At 42.9% G+C, this 23,457-nt stretch overlaps 1 protein-coding gene across 7 annotated transcripts in view; it reads right to left on the bottom strand.

Annotated features, from left to right (window-relative positions):
• The window catches only part of sptan1 (spectrin alpha, non-erythrocytic 1), a 120,156-nt gene that overhangs the window by 50,832 nt on the left and 45,867 nt on the right, over window positions 1-23,457 (bottom strand). For all 7 annotated transcript variants that reach the window (XM_060935989.1, XM_060935994.1, XM_060935993.1 and 4 more), the window contains exons 2-18: window positions 18,095-18,334; window positions 14,003-14,128; window positions 12,474-12,614; window positions 10,306-10,586; window positions 10,001-10,145; window positions 9,742-9,896; window positions 7,860-7,995; window positions 7,592-7,693; window positions 4,746-4,883; window positions 4,493-4,603; window positions 4,295-4,372; window positions 4,043-4,198; window positions 3,748-3,952; window positions 3,473-3,654; window positions 1,334-1,577; window positions 1,129-1,251; window positions 705-922 (exon numbers count right to left, since the gene is read on the bottom strand). In XM_060935989.1, coding sequence (XP_060791972.1) covers window positions 705-922; window positions 1,129-1,251; window positions 1,334-1,577; window positions 3,473-3,654; window positions 3,748-3,952; window positions 4,043-4,198; window positions 4,295-4,372; window positions 4,493-4,603; window positions 4,746-4,883; window positions 7,592-7,693; window positions 7,860-7,995; window positions 9,742-9,896; window positions 10,001-10,145; window positions 10,306-10,586; window positions 12,474-12,614; window positions 14,003-14,128; window positions 18,095-18,331 — 2,778 coding nt within the window. In that variant the 5' untranslated portion in view covers window positions 18,332-18,334. The remainder of the gene's footprint in view (window positions 1-704; window positions 923-1,128; window positions 1,252-1,333; window positions 1,578-3,472; window positions 3,655-3,747; window positions 3,953-4,042; window positions 4,199-4,294; window positions 4,373-4,492; window positions 4,604-4,745; window positions 4,884-7,591; window positions 7,694-7,859; window positions 7,996-9,741; window positions 9,897-10,000; window positions 10,146-10,305; window positions 10,587-12,473; window positions 12,615-14,002; window positions 14,129-18,094; window positions 18,335-23,457) is intronic.

The following is a 23,457-nucleotide window of genomic DNA, read 5'->3' as shown; positions in this document are numbered from 1 at the left end:
GGCTAACGCGACAAAGCTCTACGAGCTATTGGTCTGGCCAAGATATTAAGCCCAACCGTTTCCCAAAGTGCGTGCTTGACCCGCCTCCCTGAAATGCCTCAGTTTGCTACTGGTTGAAGCCAGAAAAGGCTGTGACGAAGCTTAAACCAATCACATCACTCTTTCCTCTGACGTATGCGACGCGACAGGGCTAACTGGTAGATTAAACTCTTACCGAAGCCGGTCGGGAGCAAGGCGAAAGCGTCCTTCCTTTCAATAAATACCTCCAGGGCTGCTCTTTGCTCCGTTTTCAATGAGAACTTCCCGTTGAATGCTTTCAATACAGCATCTACCGCTGTGTCAAAGGCTTGCCGCTGCTCCATGTTCGTAATGTTTCTAGTGAATGAAGCGCTTCCGGCATAGATTCTGTAAACAATCTATGGCTTCCGGTCGCAGTTCTACTACGTCAGTGCCTTGAACACGCCTCTACCCAGGGCCGTTGGAGATGCTCAAAGTTGATTGGTTCCCGATTTTTCGGGAGCTTGGAAGAGCTGGAGATAGCTTGCCTGGCAGACTAAGCTCGCAACAGGCCCTCGTGTTGCGTCACGCTTAGGATGGGCGGGCCCAGGCTAATTTAAACTAGCCTGTTTTCTTTTTTTGGGGAACAGACCGAAAACCTTAGCGTGGCTAAAACATTAAGAAAAACACCCCGACCCCACACTTACCTCAGCCGAGTCCTCGTCCTTGCCATAGTCAGTGCTGCCTACAATGGGCTCCTTCTCCCTCATCCAGGACTCGGCCTCGTTGGCATCAGCGAAGTACTGCTGGGCCTGCAAGGAGTCCTCCAGATCCTGCCTGCGCTGAGCTGCCTTCCCTTTCAGAGTCTCCCAGCGTCCATGCAGCTCTGCTAGCTTGGTCTTCACATCTTCACCAGCAAAGTGTCCTGGAAGACAGGAAAACCAAAACGGTACAACGTTTACCGCTCTCCCAACGTAAAAGCTGTCCTATTAGGAAGGCGGCTTCATATTTGGATTGCGTTGCTCGCTCTTGTTCACTGGACCAGAGTGAATACGAAACTTTAAAAGACTCACTGGTCACACTGACCAAGCACAGTTCGATTCTTGTATTAGAAGAAAGAGCAGCACATACCCTCATCCACCATGGCCTCGCCCTTTTGAGTAACAGCCTTGATGCGGGGCTCATGCCCGGTGATCTCTGCCTGCAGGGCCTGGTGCTTCTTCAGCAAGTTCTGCACACCAATCAGATCTTTACCTGAAGGAGAAACAGGACAGTTTTCACACTGTTCCAACATTCAGTCTGATCCAGATCCAGCTAATCTGATTCTCAGCCTCACCCCTGTTGGTAGAGGACGCGATGGGTTCCTTCTCTCTGATCCAAGTCTCCTCGTCCTCCACGTCACGGAACAGCTGCTGCAGTCGCAGAGAGTCCGACAGCTTCTGTTTTCTTGCAGCCATGGGCTCCTTCAGAGCCTCGTAGCGCGCTACCAGAGCCTCCTGCTTCTTCCGGATGTTATCGGCATCAAAGTGGCCGGCTTCCTGGAACTGTCGGGCCTGGATGGTGATGCCATCAATGCGGTCCTATGGACAAGAACGAGAGACACACCACTGATGTCACTCGTCCCACCCACACAGCTTTTAGGAACTGGTTTGAACAGTCTGAGCTACATAGCAAGCAAAAGCTAACCTTGTGATTGAAAGCTGACCAAGTGAGAGAAAAATTCTACACAACAATACTGTGCCAACATCGTCACAGACAGATGTCAATCAAGCACTCTCATGAAAACATTACACCAAATTTGACTCAAGTTTGTAATAACGTTTTAAAAATAAAAATTCTGCATGTTTCCTAGGATGTTTCTCTAAAGTGACTCATAATATCTGGGTCTGTCTCAGAAACTGGGTACTGTCGGGGTACCCCACTAAATATACTCACAGTCAATAAACTATATGGTTTTGAATGGTGATGTTGGTTTTAATTTGAAATAAAATGATGAAAGAAATAATACAGATAAAACTAAGTCTTTGATGTGAATATTCAGAATTTGGCAAAAATTCTGCAAATTTGTGGAAAAATGGCGGCTTGATCTGGGACATGATAAATGGTTTACTACATCGCATTCCCTTAAAAAGGTTGTAGTCCACTGAAGTGTCTACAGTTATCACTAATTGTATTTTGAGTTGTAACTTTATGCACCTAAGGATTGGTGCGCTCACAGAATAATCATAACCGTAATAAAACATCATGCAAAATATTTGATCACTGTTGTAACTCCATTTTCCGCATACCCAAAACCAATACGATCGTGTGTTTTGATCTAAATGGAAAGCCTCAGGGTCAAGGTCACTACCTCACCAAAAGTAGTAACTTAAAATCACTACGCCATATAAAAATTTAGTTATAAATCTGCGATTTTGTTTTTTAAAACGAAAGCTGAAAGTTAGGTATAGAATATGTTTCTTACAGAATATGTTACGATGGTAGCTGGTCTTGTATGAATTTCTGAGCTATAAAATGAGTTGTGGTCTATTTTTTACCGTAGCGTGTTATTTGTGTGCGGGGAAGGACACATTAACAATTTGCATGTGTAGAATGGAATTTTCCACTCCAACAGTTAGAAGTTGATCGTGCTTCCATTTGCGGTCTTTCTGTTACGCGGGTGATCTGTTCGGACGTTATCACTGAAAAGGTGAGTTTTGACAGTTTTATTGTGTTTTAGTCTTGCAGTATTAGGCAATAGAATGTTTCTTTTTCATCTTACTTTCATATTTCGTAGTGTTTGCGTATTTTTGGCCAATATTTTGCAACCATGGTCAATTTAGATCGAACTTTTGATAGAATCTACGGCCAGTCATTTTGCCCCGCCCCCGCCTCGCGCTCCGTCCGGTGCGGTAGTGATGTCCCGTTGCTCGCGCGCCGCAGCAGAGACCCGCGCGACCTTCAGCCGGTACAGTCGCTGTTCTTTTACCAGCGCCGTTATTCTCATCTTTCCGGTGTGTTCTTGATTTTTCCATTGTGTCCTATTTCGCTATATCAAATCCCCAAAATGCATCATATTATTCATATTTAAGTGAATAATCAATTCAGTCATCATAACTTGGCATTTTTAACCCAAGCAATCAAAAAGAGGAAATTTATTCAATATTTTCACTCATCTGTGAAGGAGGGGCTTTAATTCTTCATGATGATGTTATTTTATATGGAAATCAATTTTACAAAAGCATTTGAATTGTAATCAAAAAAACTTTCCACAGTGGAGGCCAGATAAAGCAAGATACTACCTTTATTCTTATTAAACATGACAAAAGGAACGCTGAGCGTTAGGTAAATGTAAAAAAAAAAATATATAGTAAAACTTATTTTTTGACCATAATGTCCCAAATGAGAGACCAGTTTCTGAGACGGACCCGTATCCGTGACATACTGCACAACCTGTCCAAACATTATAGAGCTGAACATTGGGAAGGCAACTCACCTGGTGTGCAGCCACGTCAGCTTCCAGTAAGGCATGCTTCTTCTGAAGGTTCTGAACACTGGTCAGGTCTTTGCCATAGTCATCGGAGGCCAGGTGACCCTCCATTTCATAGAGCCACAGCTCAATGTCCTCCACGTTACGGTTAAACTGCTGCTGCTGGTTGGCTTCACGCAGCTTAATTCCTGACAGCACAACACGCACAGAGCCATGAAGATGTCACTGCATGCAGTTTAACAATAATAAAATAACAATAGTTTAGTACATACTACTATTACCTTTGAGCTCAGTGGCTTCTAGAAGTTTCTTCCACTGGGAACTGACCTCATCCATGCGAGTGGCCACCTCAGCAGAGGCATAGTGTTTCCCATCGATCAGCTCCTGACCTGACTTTTGCAGAGCGTCGATACGGCTCTGATTGGCAGAAAGCTCTGCCTCGAAGGCCTGGTGCTTCTGCACTTTTCCCTGCAGGTTGGAGGGGTCCTGTGTGTGTTTGCATGAGAGAACCATTACAGAAAGAGCGCAAGATGGAAACACTGAAATTACATAATGGCACTTAAATCACGAACGCACCTTGTAGGCTTCATCTGTGGCGGTTTTCATCTTCTCATTGATCCAGCTCTTGAGTTCATCAGAGTCACGGAAAAACTGCTGCAGGTGGAAGGAGTCCTCCAGGGCGGCACGGCGGGACTGAGCACGATTGTGCAGAGCATTACGTCTGCTCAACAACTGAAACAATTTCACATGTAGTCATCAGCATGAATAAAGAGGGTCAATAAAAAGGGAAAAAAAAAAATCAGGAACGTGGTGCTGTGGTTTGCTTACTGCGTCTCTGCGGGTGGCCACGTCCTCCTTGGCATAATGGTTGTTCTGGATCAACTTGGTGGCAAATTCATCCAGGGCCTAAAGACACCGCCACAAAGAATGCTTTGTGAGTTAATTATTATTATTATTTTTTTAAAGTGAAGGATGTGGGTTCATAAATGGTTGCAGAGGTAAAAGCAGAATGGTGTGGTAGCTCACAGTGATCTTCTCCTCTTGGGCACTGAGCGATTTCTCAAAGTCTTCATGTTTCTTCAGCAGGGCCTCTACGCTGTCCAGAGAGTCACCCAGGTCCTCATTCAGGAGGAAAGCCTGACAGAAGGACAGAGTTCTATTCATGCCTCAATACGCAAAACATGGAGGAAAAGTTTGCGAGTTCGTTTACAGTCTATTGACGTAACGGAATGCAAACGTGGCAGCGTTTTGCTGCGCGAAGCAAGAAAAACGCACACACCTCCTGCTTGCTCATCCAGTTGTCGACCTGCTCAGTGTCCCTGTAGAAAAGCTGCAGGTCCATGCACTGTTCATACTGCTGTCTGCGCAGCTCCCACAGCTCCAGCAGAGACTCTTTCTCCTCTGCCAGAATGCCCAGCTACACACGCAAAGATTAAAGGTTACATACACACCAGTATTACAATCCTTACCTGATTTGTTCAAATTCGACAGCTTGAAGGACGACAGCATTGTGTGCGATTTGACATGGCCAAATAATTATGACTCAAATACCTTATTGTAGAAGTGGGATCTAATGTATACAATATTACATTTATATTAAAACTCAGATAGCGAAAACTTCCTTACGGGTTGTTTTACAATCAGGGTACAAAGTTTGTGTCACAGGGGTCCAAAATTCAAATTGATTCAAACTGGGTCTTGTAGCAGTTTTTAAGTGAAGGACAAGTTAAAGAACAGATTTCAGGTCATTTTTTGACATGTGTGTATGGTAGTTTTGTGTAATCTGCTATAAGATAAAGAAGATTAAGGGTGTATTCAGACCAGGATAGTTCGATAGTTCACTTGCTTTGGTCCGAACCAAATGTTTTTTTTATTTTTTCATTTTGGTGCGGTTCGCTTTCACACTGTACATTTTAGTAAGCGGACCAAAATCTGTCAACAAAGCCACGCGCCCTGAGGTCGTTCAGCTATTGGTCAGAGACAACACACGCGCAAAGCGTTAAGTTCAAAAGTAGTCACGGAGGATAGCGCTGATGAGCGCACATCATGTTGTGACAGTTCTGGCTCTTCACGCAAGTCGCTAGTACCGCCACTTTTTGAAAGAATGTCCCTGATTTTAATGTAGGTCTGACGGGGTTTCTTCACTTTTAGCCGACATTGTTCTGGGGAGCGCGTGAACCCCTTCTTCATTTTCTCACTGAATACAGCAAACACGTCGGCATTTTTGTGTGTTCTCTCCAAAAGCTCAGATATGTGGACATCTGCTCATACATCCACAAGGGTACGCGTTTCTTCCTCGGCCCACGTTTGCCCCCTACTCATTTTTTGTACTCTGTAGTCTAGCCTACTACTGGTCTGAATGACTGAACGAGTGTTGTAAGGTTTCCTTGACAACCGAAACAGTGTTTGCACTTTGCGGTGGAGTGTCAAGACTCTGTTTCCCATACCGCTCGACAAACGACGGAAGCTCCCGAGGTACAAAAAAGCAAAACTGTCGGATTAGGTCCGGTCTGCTTTCACACCTCCAAAAGGTCCGCACCAGGGTTCCTTTGGTCCGGACCGAATCCGACCTTGCAGCTCGGTCTCAGTCCGCTTGTTTGGTCCGGACCAGAGTTCGGTGGTTTGTATTCAGACCAACCCAAAAGGTCCGGACCAAGGGAAATTTGGGTCGTTTGGTCCGGACCAAACAACGTAGGTGTGAATACGCCCTAAGTGTAGCTTTAAGCAGGGCTGGGAGAAACAAATGAAGTGATTCTCGGAGAGGACTTTTTTTTTTTTTGACAATTCAGAATCCACTACTTCCATAGTGCTTTTAAATATAAGGCTGTAAGCTTTGTGTTAGTTGTCTCTAATATTTATGTCCCAATATCTTGACCACATTTTAGGATGAAAATAATCATTTTAGATATGTTATTTTATATTGAAAAATTAGCTGTCTCGGAGGGGACATTTTTTTTGACACAATTACATACTAATTTGATCAAAATAGTCTGAAAACTTACTGACATTCAACATTAAAACTTAACTATGTTTCCAATGATATGGAACCAAATATTTGTTTTATGGTATAAAGAATGATTTAAGTGCATCCCTTTTGGAGCTACCTGTGGTCAAAAAAGCACTTTTTCTAAATGACACGAGTAATTTTGCTAAATATGACATATTGCCATACATTCACCAAAAATAACGTTATCACCAATTTTTTTTTGCATGGTAAATAGAGCCATCACAGGGCTACAATAAACAACCAAGTTTATTTAGGCTACATCCACACGACAACAGCAACGAGATTTTATTTTAAAAAAATATATCGCGTCCACATGGGCAACGCAACGCTTGCTGAAAACGATGCAATACACATGCCACACCTCTACGTGCGCTGTAAGACGGTCCCATCGGAGACACCAGAACAATAGAAGTAGTAGGACACATGCGCATAAACCCCTTCTTCTACCCGGCGTGAAGCACTCACAGGAACAAACACACAACAACAAGAAGATGGCTGCGACTACGCAAGGAAATTGTGCCTTCGGTGTGTACAAATTAGTTTTATTAGTGTGCATAGTTTTATATAACTTAATTTTCTTATTGTGTGTGAACATTCTGAAAAGCATTTTTATATAATTTATATAACTTTTTATATTGTGTGTGAACATTTTGAAAAGCAGTCTTATCAATAAAAAAGAGATTCAAGAAATGGCTCAGTTACTTGTTTATTTAAAAGAAAAGCTGTATACAAAAGTGAATGCAACGCAGTGGTTCATACAAAACAGCGAGAGTGCTGCTTGTTCTAGTCATGTGGTTGTGACGTCATCGTAAACAAATCCGTTCTACTCATCCAGACGACTTCGCAACGGCGCCGTTGCCAGATTTTTCCACTCTGGAACCCGTTCTCGTTTTGGGGCACCCAAAACGCCGGTGCCGTGTGGACGCCAGGCCGAAACGATAAACAATTTTATCAGATTCACCTGAATCCGTTGCCGTGTGGACAGCCTCTTAGTCAAGCCTTTTGATATTGAAGATAATAAGCGTTAAATGTGATTTTTAGCTTGCGTACCCTGATTGTAAAACAACCCTTAAGTCTTTCTACAGGCAGGGGTAAGTGCAGTGTGATGCTGGTCTGACCTTCTCCTTGACCTCCTCTGATGCGTAGTGTCCAGTGTTCAGGAGAGCCTCCCCCGCCTCAGTCGTGGCCTTAAAGCTGTCCTCATGGGCATCGATCTCTCCCTATTTAAAAAATAAATAAATAAATAATATTCCACCCACACAGGTTGCTTTAACATCACCATTTTGACAGCTATTTGTAATAGAACAGACTTTCTGTGGGGGGGAAGAAAAAAAAAAAGACATTATGGTGGATATGAGCTGAAGCTGAAATGGATTGGAGGGGCACCTTGTGTTCCTGGTGTCGGTCGAGCAGAGCTTCAGCCCCGGCGACGTCGTTGGCCAGTTCATCAGCGTTGATCAGAGCCTTCATCTCCGTCACCCAGCTGGTGAGGTCACGGAAGTCCGCGGTGAAACGCTGAAGCCTGGAAGGAACAAGACATAACCACTGATCAGAGTGGGCCTTCAGTATTCTGCTTAAAAGTTCTGATCACCAGGAGATCAGGACTGCTGGAGTAGCACGGATCAAAGGAAGAACACTAACCAGTGTGTATTTATATTCATCCAAAAAAATTATAACAACGTTTACACAACTGTATAAGATGCAGCACCATCTAGAGGGCAAAAATATTTTTTAAAAATGCATTTTAGAGGAGATACGCAGAGCTTTTATTTTTAAATACATTTCTGAGTGGATAACATATCCATCCTTGACTCTTGTATGCTGCATAAATAGGAATAAAAATATATTGAGAGTTAAAATCGACTGCAAAGTTGGCATTCGAGCTGCCCTGCTGAGCCAGCCAGCCCTGAGCGTGTGACGTCACAGCGGGAACCGGTTTTAAGGCCGAGTGCTTTGACAGCTATAGACCAAAGTCATATAAATAAAAATTTATGGTGAAAGTAAGAAATAGCGTTACCGACTTGCTCAACTAAGACCGATTTGACTTTACTGACTGTGGGTTGACTCTCATTAAAACAGGACAGGCGTTCTAACTTATGCAGCATACATGTACATGCATACATTTTCACTGATAAAACGTAAAAGGCTAATTAAATAATCAGATGAACTGAGACAAACACATTCTGAAGCAAATTAAATAATCTTATACCGCTAACTTAAACACACAATATAAGTTACATGTATTAATCTAAATGCAGGTAAACAACGGGTTGTTTTGTATCCAAATGAGAGTCGGAGCTTACCCGTCTGTGTTCTCGCTTCTTGAAGGTTGATTTTTTTAAAACGATCTGACTTTCAGGTGTTCGTTCATTCGCTTCTTCCATGTAAGGGCGAAATATTGCTGCTAAGGCGAGCATATCCAGCGGAGACATCAGACGGCTGGTCAACTCATTCTCCATTTCCTCCATACTGAGTACTCCGCCATTACGGCTCGGCTCAGGCAATTACTAAAACCCGGGACAGGACGTCACCGATTTTAGCAACAACCACAGGAAAGTCACTGCCCGAGCGATAATGTGTCACATCCCGTTCTTTTCCATCCTGGGTTTTACCAACAACCCTCGGCTCACGCTCCGGGACAACTGGTGCAGCTGAACTTACTTTCCTTTTCTTATAGTTTTAGTTTTCTTTAATTGTTGGTACTGCACCCTCTTTCAATACGGGCTTATAGCCAACGCTCCTCAACAGATCAGAGGTCTCGTACGAGTCTTCAGTAAAACGTACAGGGCAGAGCAGAGACCACTTCGTCGGCGCCCAATGTGCCCGTGAACTTCTCGCAAAACGCGTCCAAATCTTTGCAGTTTGAACATTCTTGGGCCATGAATGCAACGCAAGTCCACCTTCTGTCGTGTTGCTGCACCAGCCAGCAACACATCTACGTGGCATGGCGATAAATTAGCTCAAAATGGAGGATCGGAGTTGCAGTCAGCTCTGTGTTTTAGTATAGCGGAAATGGCGATGAGACCGATAGCCTTCCTGCTGTGACGTTACGGACGTCAAGGTCATTCACTCAGACCTCTACCTACATGAATCACTTTAATCGTAAAAATTACTAATATTAGATTTATTGTTAACGCTTAAAACTATTCCTCTGCCATTCTTGAGGTCTCAAGGCATTTATAAACGAAAGTGAGGCCATGGCTCTGCGTATACGATTAAAAAATAATAATAATAAATAAATAAATTTACTAACTAGCAAAATGCACACCTGTAAGAGTCATTGAGGCGGGCGTGGCGCTCAGCAGCCAGAGTCCGGATCTGCTCCCAGTTGGTAATGAGCTCGTCTCGCTTGAGGTGGATCTGAGAGGCATTCTGGGGATGAGTTTGCTGCAGACGCTCCGCTTCGCCACCCAGAGTGTTCACCTGAACACACACACACACAGAGAGCGGTAAGACAGAGACGGCGACAGAAGTGCATGTGTAAAAAGCCACTTTTGTGATTGCTGCGAATGAACACAGAGCCTGACCTTATCCTCCAGAGCAGCCAGGTCTCTCTCAAGCCCCTCATGTTTGCGAAGCAGAGCCTGAACGCTGGCCAGGTCACGTCCGAAATCGTCAGAGGCCATGAGCTGCTCTTTCTCTTTGATCCAGCTGATGGTTTCGTCCACATCCCTGCAGAACAGAAGGAAAACTTTAGGCCACTGATTTCATTCCATACAATCCACACTCTTCTATCCAATCTGTGGTTACTGTAACAAAAATTAAAAAGAAAAAAAAAACAAAAAACATAAGAAGCCTTCAAATTAGCGCTGTTTTGATGTGTGAGACACACCGGTTGAAACGCTGCACTTCGGCGGCCCCAAACAGTTTGCCCTGTCTCTGCTGGGCCAGGCCCTTCAGCCTCTGCCATGCTGCGTTCACTTCCTCCTGCTTCTTCAGGATCAGCTCGGTCTCTGGGTGGTTCTCCTGAGTTAGCTTCGCTGCAGCCTGGTTCACCTCGTTCACTCGCTCCTCATGGGCTGCCATGTCTGTCTGGAACTCCTCAAATTTCTTCTGCAGGACCTCCACATGCTCCAGGTCCTGACCCAGCTCCTCAGAGGTGACAATGGCTTCCTGTAACAGTAATCATGCGTGTTTAGTTTACGAATTTTCTCCACATTTATATTATATTTATCCTATTCAGCTTGGGGGGAAGAGATGACACTTTAAAGGTCATAGGCAACGGTTTAAATTTTATTTGAAACTTTACACGTTTAAAAAAACCCTCTGTAATTTTCTTCTGGTCCCAAGAAGTATTGTTAATAAGTAATAATTAAAATAAGTTAGTGTAGATCGCGGCGAATCTCTGTTCGGCTATTTTCGTGACCACTCGGCGCGTGACGTCAGTTAAGACAAACAAACCGCTTGAGTTGAGTCCACTTCCGGGTATTTTCATTGCCGTTCGGCTTGATTGCAGACGAGCATTCAGGAATTTCCACAAAAAAAAAAAACCATGCATTATTGTTGTGCAGTGAACTGTAACAACAGGACCGGTTCAGGAAGAAATTTTTACCTTTTTCCGAGAGAGGAGAAGAGGCAGAGTGTGTGGATTGGCTTTTTCCAGAAGAGAAGAGGCGGAACGAGAGGACTGGCTTTTTCCGAAAGAGAAGATGAGGTGGAGATAGTGGATTGTGCGCATGAAGCCAGAGGGTTGTTTTTTTTCCGGAAGAGGAGACGAGGCGGAGAGAGTGGATTGTGCGCGTGAAACAAAATCAAGCAGTCAAAGAAGAAACGGAACGGCAACGCTCAAGCAAAAAGGAGAAGATTGGAGGTAGACATTTTTACTTTTGCTTGCAATTGACAAGTCAAGAATCCTGAGGGATCCTGTACATTGTGGAAATGAAACAAAGGGATATTTCCTCGCTTAGAGTCAGCTATAAACAGTATAATGCCGTGGATGGCAGGCTAATGTGGCCTACCAGCGCACTGTCAAGTAATCGTTACCTTTATCCACTAGGGAGGGCGGTTTAATTATTCTTTAAAAGGGCTCTTATTTAGTATTACGACGAAAGTAGGAATGCATCATAACTACTGTCCGATTCCGAGGCCGCACGGTCAAACCAGTGAGCCACATTCACCGATTGCTTTGCAACGGCTATAGGTTCATACATGTATGGTTTCACCTCTCGATATTTAATTTGGAGAGTTCCTACTTCAAAATCGCTTTTATGATGTTTTACACAACCTCTCACGACCAAAGTCCGTACACGTGTGCTCGGTTCGCAAGTAAAACACAGAGCTGCTCCCGGTCTGTTTGGCTTGAATGACGTCATGACGACGGTCCCCTGGCAGTGAAAGTGCGCATAAGTGAGATGTAAACAAACCTTCGGAAATTGGGCAAAACAGTATATTTGAACGGGCGGCACGGTGGTGTAGTGGTTAGCGCTGTCGCCTCACAGCAAGAGGGTCCGGGTTCGAGCCCCGTGGCCGGCAAGGGCCTTTCTGTGTGGAGTTTGCATGTTCTCCCCGTGTCCGCGTGGGTTTCCTCCGGGTGCTCCGGTTTCCCCCACAGCCCAAAGACATGCAGGTTAGGTTAACTGGTGACTCTAAATTGACCGTAGGTGTGAATGTGAGTGTGAATGGTTGTCTGTGTCTATGTGTCAGCCCTGTGATGACCTGGTGACTTGTCCAGGGTGTACCCCGCCTCTCACCCATAGTCAGCTGGGATAGGCTCCAGCTTGCCTGCGACCCTGTAGAACAGGATAAAGCGGCTAGAGATAATGAGATGAGATGAGTATATTTGAACCGTTTTATTCAATTTTAGGGTACAAATTAGACACTAGGAAAATTGAATTTGCTTTTTGGGTCGTTCTTCTCGACAATAAAGCTGATATTCTACGTTTCACCTCAGACCGTTGCCTATGACCTTTAAATATCTAGCTATTTATCCAACCGCCTGTTTATTTTCTATTCATTTACCATTAAATGGACTAAAACGTACCACTTCAGAGAGAGACTGACCTTGTCGGTGATCCAGTCCAGGGCATCCTCACACTCCCTCAGGTACTGCACCAGTTTCTGGGCCTGGAGCAGACGCACACCTTTCTCTTTAGTCTTCTGCAGCAGCAGGTCCCACAGCCGATGCAGCTCCTCTAAGCGACTCTGAGAGACAAACGACGGAACGGAACAGAGTTAGATTAATCCTGTCCTCATTACCAGCAAGGAGGAGGCGGCAGAGTTTAACCCTAGGTTTAGACCAACAGTGATGCAGTGCAACAAACCCAGAGGACCGCTGTCCATTTTTAATGATTGAGTGACAGGCGTTGAAGCAAAGTGGGTGGGTCCAGGTGATGTGACAAAGTCATGTTTAGCTTCATGCGAAAGAGAAGTGAACCTCTGGCATTAATGTCGGTTAAAACGTCACCCGTCACTCCAAACAAAACTCTTATTACAGTCTGGAGCAATGATAGTTAGGCATGTGTTACAGCTAAGCCGCATGTCGACATTCATCATGCGTGTGAAGACTGGATGAAACCATGGCAACCAGCAGTAGGAACATCAGTGTATAAATACACTGTGTGTGGGGGGGGGAAATCAATGCATGTACACATCATCGTTCCTTCACTAGATACAGATGAAAGAGTAGAGACCAAGACGAATCCGGATAAAACAAGCATGTGAGAGTTCACTACTAACATCTCAGAGAAGAAATGCTGAGTAAAGGCTGGTTTATCTTTCTGCGACCATGTACCCGAGAGCAAACGTGGACATGGATAGGGTTTACGGAAAAGGGAACGCCAGTTCACACCAAAATCATTTCGAAAAAGGTGTCGTTTTCACGCCTCTTTATTAAGTGGTTCTTGTACTGAACCACTTCAATTCAACTTGTGTTTAAATCCATAATTCTAGCAATCACGGAACAATGGATGCTTTCGATATATATATATTTTTTTGTACAAAACCTCCATTTTGTTTTCATTAGGAGTCTGTTAAAAAGTGCGCAATCCTGCACGATTAATCTAACCATTATAATTACAGCTACAGTCGTTATAGAGCATTGCAGTTTGTATTCACACACACACACACCGCAATATCATTATTGTAGTCAAAGCAGCTGTGTGTCACACTTACCCATGAAGCCACTCTATATATTGAGCTGCAAAAATACATGTCGATGCAAAAGTATAAACCAGCCAGAAATGCCACTGCACACATGCACACTTCCAGTGAGGAAAGGTGAGAGAATTTATTTCAACACAAGGTTCAGAAATTTCACAGCATCCAGACACCTACTTGGATATAAGTTCCATAATTGACACTTTTTACAATTGGCCTCTGGGCGGTCCGGTATGGCGTGAAGGACTGAGCCAAATCATTAGCATGATTAACATGCAGAGCTTCATAACATCAACACAGCACATATGGCAAAAATATAGCACATGGAACCGATCGCTATACATTTTTTGTTTGAGAGAGTTAGTGGGTGAATGAGTACGTGAAATGAATGAGTAAATGAAATTTAAGGGTGGGGGTGTTTGTTTTGGTCTTACCCGGATGGTCTCGGAGGCGAAGTGGCTCTCGGAGATCATGAGGTTGCCAGTTTCGTCCAGTTTGACGATGGCGCCAGAGTTGGCCTGCACCTCTGCTTCAAAGGCCTGGTGTTTCTGGAGCTTTCCCTGAGAGACATACAAACACATTGCATGACAATGAGGGTAGGCAGAGACCTAGGGGTACACAAGGGACGGGAGGGGGGGGGATGAAATTGGTGTTTCATGGAGGAAGAAATACATGAGGATCTATTTATATCCATGTGATATTTAAAAAAGTTATTCCACGAAGTCGAGTCGTATATGAGCTGATGAGGCGCTTAGCAAGGAGTTGGCTATAAGCCATGTACGACAAGATTGAATGGAATAATCGTTTTATTCTATCCACAGTTCACTGGATTTTGAGAAAGAAACGGAGCATTTTTATTTTTTGCAAACCCGATAAATTAAAAAAAAAAAAAAAAAAACCACACACCTTTATACAAAATGTCTTAGAATGGAAACAAACCGGCAAAAAGACGGTAGCAATCTGTTGAAAATGCTATAATACAACCCCAATTCCAAAAAAGTTGGGACAAAGTACAAATTGTAAATAAAAACAGAATGCAATGATGTGGAAGTTTCAAAATTCCACATTTTATTCAGAATAGAACATAGATGACATATCAAATGTTTAAACTGAGAAAATGTATCATTTAAAGAGAAAAATCAGGTGATTTTAAATTTCATGACAACAACACATCTCAAAAAAGTTGGGACAAGGCCATGTTTACCACTGTGAGACATCCCCTTTTCTCTTTACAACAGTCTGTAAACGTCTGGGGACTGAGGAGACAAGTTGCTCAAGTTTAGGGATAGGAATGTTAACCCATTCTTGTCTAATGTAGGATTCTAGTTGCTCAACTGTCTTAGGTCTTTTTTGTCGTATCTTCCGTTTTATGATGCGCCAAATGTTCTCTATGGGTGAAAGATCTGGACTGCAGGCTGGCCAGTTCAGTACCCGGACCCTTCTTCTACGCAGCCATGATGCTGTAATTGATGCAGTATGTGGTTTGGCATTGTCATGTTGGAAAATGCAAGGTCTTCCCTGAAAGAGACGTCGTCTGGATGGGAGCATATGTTGCTCTAGAACCTGGATATACCTTTCAGCATTGATGGTGTCTTTCCAGATGTGTAAGCTGCCCATGCCACATGCACTAATGCAACCCCATACCATCAGAGATGCAGGCTTCTGAACTGAGCGCTGATAACAACTTGGGTCGTCCTTCTCCTCTTTAGTCCGAATGACACGGCGTCCCTGATTTCCATAAAGAACTTCAAATTGTGATTCGTCTGACCACAGAACAGTTTTCCACTTTGCCACAGTCCATTTTAAATGAGCCTTGGCCCAGAGAAGACATCTGCGCTTCTGGATCATGTTTAGATACGGCTTCTTCTTTGAACTATAGAGTTTTTGGTGGCAACGGCGGATGGCACGGTGAATTGTGTTCACAGATAATGTTCTCTGGAAATATTCCTGAGCCCAGTTTGTGATTTCCAATACAGAAGCATGCCTGTATGTGATGCAGTGCCGTCTAAGGGCCCGAAGATCACGGGCACCCAGTATGGTTTTCTGGCCTTGACCCTTACGCACAGAGATTCTTCCAGATTCTCTGAATCTTTTGATGATATTATGCACTGTAGATGATGATATGTTCAAACTCTTTGCAATTTTACACTGTCGAACTCCTTTCTGATATTGCGCCACTATTTGTCGGCGCAGAATTAGGGGGATTGGTGATCCTCTTCCCATCTTTACTTCTGAGAGCCGCTGCCACTCCAAGATGCTCTTTTTATACCCAGTCATGTTAATGACCTATTGCCAGTTGACCTAATGAGTTGCAATTTGGTCCTCCAGCTGTTCCTTTTTTGTACCTTTAACTTTTCCAGCCTCTTATTGCCCCTGTCCCAACTTTGAGATGTGTTGCTGTCATGAAATTTCAAATGAGCCAATATTTGGCATGAAATTTCAAAATGTCTCACTTTCGACATTTGATATGTTGTCTATGTTCTATTGTGAATACAATATCAGTTTTTGAGATTTGTAAATTATTGGATTCCGTTTTTATTTACAATTTGTACTTTGTCCCAACTTTTTTGGAATCGGGGTTGTAGTATTACTTTTTTTTTTGGGGGGGGGGGGGGGGGGGGTGTTTACACGTTCTTACCATCAAATACTTTTTCCCATATTTTGTTTTTTTTCAGGTTTCGTTTTCAAATAGTTTTTATTTCGTCCTCGGTTGGTTCAGCAACACGCGCCGCCATTTTGTTTCTCTCTACTCACGGTATACGAGCTGATAGCCTAGTAGTAGAGTAGCTGATCAGAGCGTGCGGTTGCTCATATCCAGTGAATGTGGACAGAATAACCAGTTTTATTTCCACTACGGTCATGAAATTTGATTTGAATGGGCAAAGTCTTCATGTTATCACGCTTTACTGGCAAGACGTGGCCGGTCACACGTTTTATAACAAACCGATCCAGCAGCCGAAGTGTCTACAAGGCATTTCTTAAAACGGAAAGCAAGAGTGATTATAGGACAAAGGTCAATATGTGCTAAAGAGGACACCATCATATTTAACCAGACCTACATCCAGTTGAGAAGGTTGCATCATGAACTTTGAGATTTTGAAACAGGCAGTTAGAGTTGCAGCGAGTGAAGTGCTTAAGTGATTTACGCAACAGCCGACTGCATTTGAGAAAACGCCACAGCTACGCTGAATCTAAACAAACCTGACCGGAGCTTAGTGAAGTAGCTGAATTTGGAGAAAGGAGTTAAACGAGAGCCTCCGTTTTGAACGGTGAAGGATTTCTCAGCAGTGCAGATGCTGACGCACCCACAGGGTCACCACAGGGAGGCATTTAATGTGTCCGAGTGGGCAATAAAATGATGTTATTCCATCACGCTTTCTCTGCTAAGCGATGTTTGGAAAAGGGAAGAGCATGCAGGACGATGCGCAGCAAATAACACACCAGCGAACCATGTTTACTGTGAATGAGCTGGTACCATAGAGCGAAACACACACACACGGATAGGATATTTACATTCTAGAGAAAGTTTAAAGTGCATATCACGGGTAAATTCAGGAGCAAGATCAATGTAATTCTCCTATTTTATATTAAACTTTGGTCAAATATCTGTAACATTCTGCATTCTGTGCAATTTTTTTTTACCTTGCGCAATACCAGAAAAATTCAGTTGAAATCAAGCCATTTGAGGCGAATTGGTCCGCCTCTGAAAAAACTTGGCATTTGGATTTCCCGGCAAATGTTGATTTTCATGACATCGCGTGCGGGACGCCTCCATCTGAACCCTACATCAGCGCTGGTTTGTTTATGAGAAAACGACCTGGTGGTTTTCTGCAAATTTCTTCGTCATCACGTAATTATTAAAATGGTTAACAGATGTATCGTAGGAGGCTGTAGCAACACCAATCCTGATGGGATTAGTACTCATCGTTTTCCAAAAGACCGGACAATGAGAGAGAAATGGGAGCGCTTGGTCTACATGAAACCGTGCAAAGCTCACGCAGCCTGCTGGCGCTTCCGCAGGTGACGTCACGAATCTGGCTCCAGACTCCCTTGGGATTCTTCCAGACACGTTTTTTTATTTTATTTTTTTCTGCTGTAGACAGATGGCCTTGTGCAAAATTACCCTTCTGGATGGGTGTGTAAAGAGACATACTTTCATATAAAAAAAAAAGAAATTCGTCCAGAATATGCACTTTAAATCGACAAACAAGTCTAGTACGAAAGGAAAATTGTAATATTTACCCAGACGTGATGAACTGTAATATTAGAACGAGGATAACACCAATTTTTTTTCCCCCTTTAGATCTAGCCTACTGTCCTACTGGTGTCCATAACACTAAAGGTCAGGAACAAAATCCTGTGAAACGCTCATTTTGATTTCAGGAGCACTTTAAATATAAAAAGGTATGGAATACACTTGGCATGAGCCATTAGGCAAATGTTCTGCAAACCCATTACCATAACCTCGATTAAAGAACTAAACAATCCTCCATAAACCACTGGCTCTGTATCCTGTAACTACACACCTGAAGGTTGCTGGGGTCCTTGTAGTTCTCATCAGAAGCGATCTGCAGCTTCTCCTGGATCCATTTCTCCAGCTCGTCTGCATCGCGGCGAAAGAACTGGAAGCGGTACGAGTCCTCTAGTTTCTGCCTGCGCACCACTGACAGCTCCTTAAAGCGCCGGTAACGGTCCAGGACCTGCTGCCGACGCTCCTGGATGTCATCGGCTGTCTCGAGAACTTTCACGCCGCTGGTATCCATTCTCTAGGAAACACACGTGCGCGCACGCACAAATATTTGTGAATCTCAACAGGACATGTTTATATTTTCTTACAATTTAAAAGGTTGACTGGAGTTTCAAAAGTAATACAAGACAAAAATTAAAAAATGACAACTTTTTAAATTAAACACTTCCTCAATTTAAGTGCCTCGAGTAATCGCATTTTAGCAACCAGAATGGAGGGAGAAAAAAATATTTATACCCCACTGTGGTCAGTATAATTCTCCGTAATTTATTCCATCCACATTCTCTGGATATAAGCAATCGCGCGCTCTGATTGGCTACTCTACTACTAGGCTGAGGCCATTATTAAAAAATGTTCTGTTTCCGGTCCACCGGCCGGGTGAGTGCCGTTTGTGCAGGTGAAATTTTTTTTTTAATGCCGGTTTTTCGACATTTTTTTCAGGTTCGTAAATCTAAAATTGAACTTGACATTTCCGCATTCCCAGGGCTTTCCACTAAGGCTCATACTAGCCAGCCATGACAAATAAGTAGCCGGGGGGGAGTAAACACAAAATAAACTCCTGTGCACGCAGTTCCCAGGATTAAATGTATTTTCCACAGACCATTTATTTATTCACTTTACTCAAATACAAAGTAAAATGGCAGTAAATCTTCTTTCTTTTCTTGCGTATTGCATCATGAGGCGTTCCTGGCTTGTAAATCTCTTATTTTCGGTGCATGATACATTCATGCAGCTGAGTGCGCGCGCACACCGCATGTCGGAGTGCGGATGAGTTACTCTCCCTTGATCAACAGTTCAGTTTGACATTGTCAGTCCGTTAGATAAACATTTAATTTTATTAAAATCGAAAATTAATATTTAGAGCCTGTGGGCTACAAAAATAATAGTCATTAAAGTAGCCGGCTGGACTTAATTGCGTGGCCGCAGCCTGCGCTTGTGGAAAGCCCTGTCGAATCAGCTCTGCGCATGCGCCGTGCGGCACAAAAAAATGGCAGCCACCATGAAGGAAGGAGATCCAGAGTTTTCAAACATTTGCTTAAGTGTGAAATCGCAAAATGGTATTCTAGCGAACAACAAAATAGTAAAGATTCAGAAAAACAAATCATTCAGTGATCATTTTAATAGTGTAATTTCATCCGAACTCGGCCTAACGCTCGATTTAGAACTACAAAAAGTCCGTGTGTCGGACATTTTAAGTACCTTTGTAAAAGTTTTGCAAATGTTGCAGTCAGCATTTAAAATGCTAACTTAAAGTTTTTGTACAAGTTTCAGTTGATTTAACTGTCATATTTTATTAAATGTGTCTGCTTTTGTAATAAAGTACTGAAAGAAAAAGCAAACACAGCATTGCGATTTCTTATCCATCCATATATAATAAAAAAATAAAATAAAATAAATCCCTCCCTCCCGAAATTTTTTTTGCCCACCCAGTGGACAGGAAACGGATTTTTTTTAAGGATGGCCTAATCAGCTCATTTACCGTGAATAAAGAAAAAACAAAATATCAGAGCGTGTTGCTGAACCAACCGAGGATAAAATAAAAACTCCACTCGAAAACAAAATCCCCCCCCCAAAAAAAAGCAACAAAATATGGAATAATAAAAAATATAAATATATATATATATATATATATATATATATATATATATATATATATATATATATGATGGTAAGAACGTATCTTTTTATTTTTTAAGAATCATCATGAATCGCATTTTTCACAAATTGCTATGGTCATTTTCCCCACTTTGTTTATATTCGAAGCGGAAATGATGCTGTCGGACATTTTGTATGTAGTTTATATTTATCGAATTTGCAAAAAATAAAAATGCTCCGTTTCTCAAAATCCAGTGAATGCGGAGAGAATAAAACAGTTATTCCACTCGCTCATCGGACACGGATTATAGCCGACTCGGCGCTATTTCGCTTCGTCGGTTATCAGCTCATGTACGACTCGATTTTGTGGAATAACTTAAAAATACCTAATTCAATTTACCCAATAACTCGTTATTATTAATCTTAAGACTAGAAATGTTAAACAATATGCATCGTGACATACAGGTTTGCTTACAAAAGTGTCAGCAAAACTGTAATGCTGTGTTTTAAGGTGGATGATACTTTGATTTAATGTCGACAAGATGTAATGATTTAACACAAACATCAAGCAGAAGAAGAATCTGTACAAAAATCTTTCGACGTAAATCGACTTGTGATTTAAAAAAAAACAACAGATAAATCACTATCTCGCAGAAAATTGTATCATGACAATTTATCACGATATCGATTTATCACCACATTGCCCAGCCCTATTGTACTGTTCTACTGGTTTGTAATAATTAAGAAGTATTTTTTTTCTACAAGCGGCTAAATAAATCCGCTAATAGAACAAGAGAATCATTTTCTGTAGTGTTCTGTAATCAGACGTCTAAAATTGCGTTTAAGGCACACAGGTTTAAACCCGCATGGGCCAGTGAACAGCTGAGTATACGAGCAGCGTGAGCAGAAATTCCACACGCCTCTGAACAAACAGCACAAAAGATACTGCTGCGGTCAGCCCCCCTGGGAATAACCTTCCCCCCCTCTCATCACCGGCCCACCCACCCTCTCAAAACACCCCCTCAGCTGTGCCCCTTTCAGTTTGCAGAGATCTAGAAGTAACCGCTACATGTGGAGCAGGAAAAAGGGCCACGCCTGTATTAGGGAAATTATTCTCGGTATTCCGGAAATTCCGCTCCTCCCCAGCTTCAGACGGAGTGGATTTTCAGGGAACGTGGGGGCTCTGCAGTACCATTTACAGAGGAACGGCACAGATGTCACAGTGACAAATGGATCGAGAAAAATCCACTAGGCCACGTGTGACGCAAAGCCTTTCACATATTCTCATCACCGCCGATTTCGGATTCCTCATCGCGACAGCAACATTATCTTTAAATGCTTTAGATGCTTTCTGTTAAATAATTAATATTGTCTTCTTTTTTTATAATTTTTACTTTCTCTGCATGTTTTAAATTTACTTTAATTTTAACTTTATTCTATTTTATTCTTTATTCTATTCTGCTGGTTTCTTTTTTTTCTCCTATTTCTACTTCATTTTATTATTTTATTTCTACTATTGTTTAATTCTTATTATTTTCTTTTAATTCTTTTAATTAATTGTTTTAGAATAAAAATACAATTATTTTATGTAATTTTATTTCTCTATTGTTTACTGTTTTTGTTTTTACTTCTGTAAAGCACATTGAACTGCCATTGTGTATGAAATGTGCTATATAAATAAACTTGCCTTGCCTTTAAACGCTAAACAGAAATACAGACTTCCTGTACGTCACAAGGAATTCAAAAGGTCATTTAAGTCATTTTCGCACTTGTGAAAGCTGTTTAAGAGCCTGGGAGCGGTTGAGAGACCCGATCCCTGATCATCCTGAAAACAGTGATAAATCTACTCATTGATAAACACGCTCTTCACACAGCCAGGAAGTCATGTGACAGGAATAAGGCAAGAAAAGTCTGATGAAGTCAAGGTCAGTGGGCGTGAGGCGTCAAGCGGGGACACGTTTTTACCAAGGGGAATAAACCGCAGAGGCTGTGCCGTGACACTGCTGTGCTAAAATCAATACGCGGCTTTGTTACAGCAGCCAAAAAACCCAGAATACAGCCAAAACAGGGGGGTGATGGGAGTGAGACAGGAAATGAGGAGACTTGCAATGATGTACACGAAAAGAGACCGTTGTCGAGGCAACGAGAGTGAGACAGACCGTCAAGACAGACAGTAGGGAGAAACAGCAGAGCACATCACCAGCACATCGCAGCGACTAATGGGGGAAATGGATCAGTCGATTTACTGGAGCTGCAAAACAATACCACCAGACCACGCCCGCGATCAGCACAGCGTAAAACACACAAACAAGTAACGGAAGCAGACAGACCCCAGATTAGCCATCATGTCTAACCTCACCACACTCTCGATGGTTCAGGAAGTTCAACAGGTTTCGTAAAATAGCATTATGCAAATCACTTTACATACAGCTGTGCCTTCAAATTTCAGGCCACGCCCCCTACCTGAAACTGTTTTTTTCCAGTAAATCTCATTACAACCATAGTGTCTCTGGGAGTTTCATCCCGTCCCAGATTGTGTACGAACACGTGTGGAAAGGTTACGCTGCCTTTTACCAAGCACGCAAGTCTTATTGCGAAACATGCGTGCTAAAAACGTGTCCAAATCATCTCGTTTCCTCCTCAGGCGTTTTTCACCTGCCAGTTCTCGCCCACGGTCCATTACATGATCGCTACCAGCCAGCGAGGGTGAAGGCTAACACTGGGATCAGATTACACAAGACTCTCGTCCTTTACGGTAGTCACCATGACAGACTGGGCGATCATAGCGCCATAAATTTTCACCGCGTCTTGGTCAGACTCAAATAGTACAAGTTTGACCCCAACCAATTGCTGTTAAAGGAACAGTCCACCGTACTTCCATAATGAAATATGCTCTTATCTGAATTGAGACGAGCTGCTCCGTACCTCTCCGAGCTTTGCGCGACCTCCCAGTCAGTCAGACGCAGTCAGACGCGCTGTCACTCCTGTTAGCAATGTAGCTAGGCTCAGTATGGCCAATGGTATTTTTTGGGGCTGTAGTTAGATGCGACCAAACTCTTCCACGTTTTTCCTGTTTACATAGGTTTATATGACCAGTGATATGAAACAAGTTCAGTTACACAAATTGAAACGTAGCGATTTTCTATGCTATGGAAAGTCGGCACTATAATGACAGGCGTACTAACACCTTCTGCGCGCTTCGGCAGCGCATTGATATCTGAGCTCCGTATCAATGCGCTGCCGAAGCGCGCAGAAGGTGTTAGTACGCCTGTCATTATAGTGCCGACTTTCCATAGCATAGAAAATCGCTACGTTTCAATTTGTGTAACTGAACTTGTTTCATATCACTGGTCATATAAACCTATGTAAACAGGAAAAACGTGGAAGAGTTTGGTCGCATCTAACTACAGCCCCAAAAAATACCGTTGGACATACTGAGCCTAGCTACATTGCTAACAGGAGTGACAGCGCGTCTGACTGCGTCTGACTGACTGGGAGGTCGCGCAAAGCTCGGAGAGGTACGGAGCAGCTCGTCTCAATTCAGAT

Source organism: Neoarius graeffei, chromosome 12 (genome assembly GCF_027579695.1).
Source record: "Neoarius graeffei isolate fNeoGra1 chromosome 12, fNeoGra1.pri, whole genome shotgun sequence".
In the NCBI taxonomy this organism is placed as follows: Eukaryota; Metazoa; Chordata; class Actinopteri; order Siluriformes; family Ariidae; genus Neoarius; species Neoarius graeffei.
Note: the sequence above shows the minus strand (reverse complement) of the source record. Positions and strands in the feature narration are given on the sequence as shown.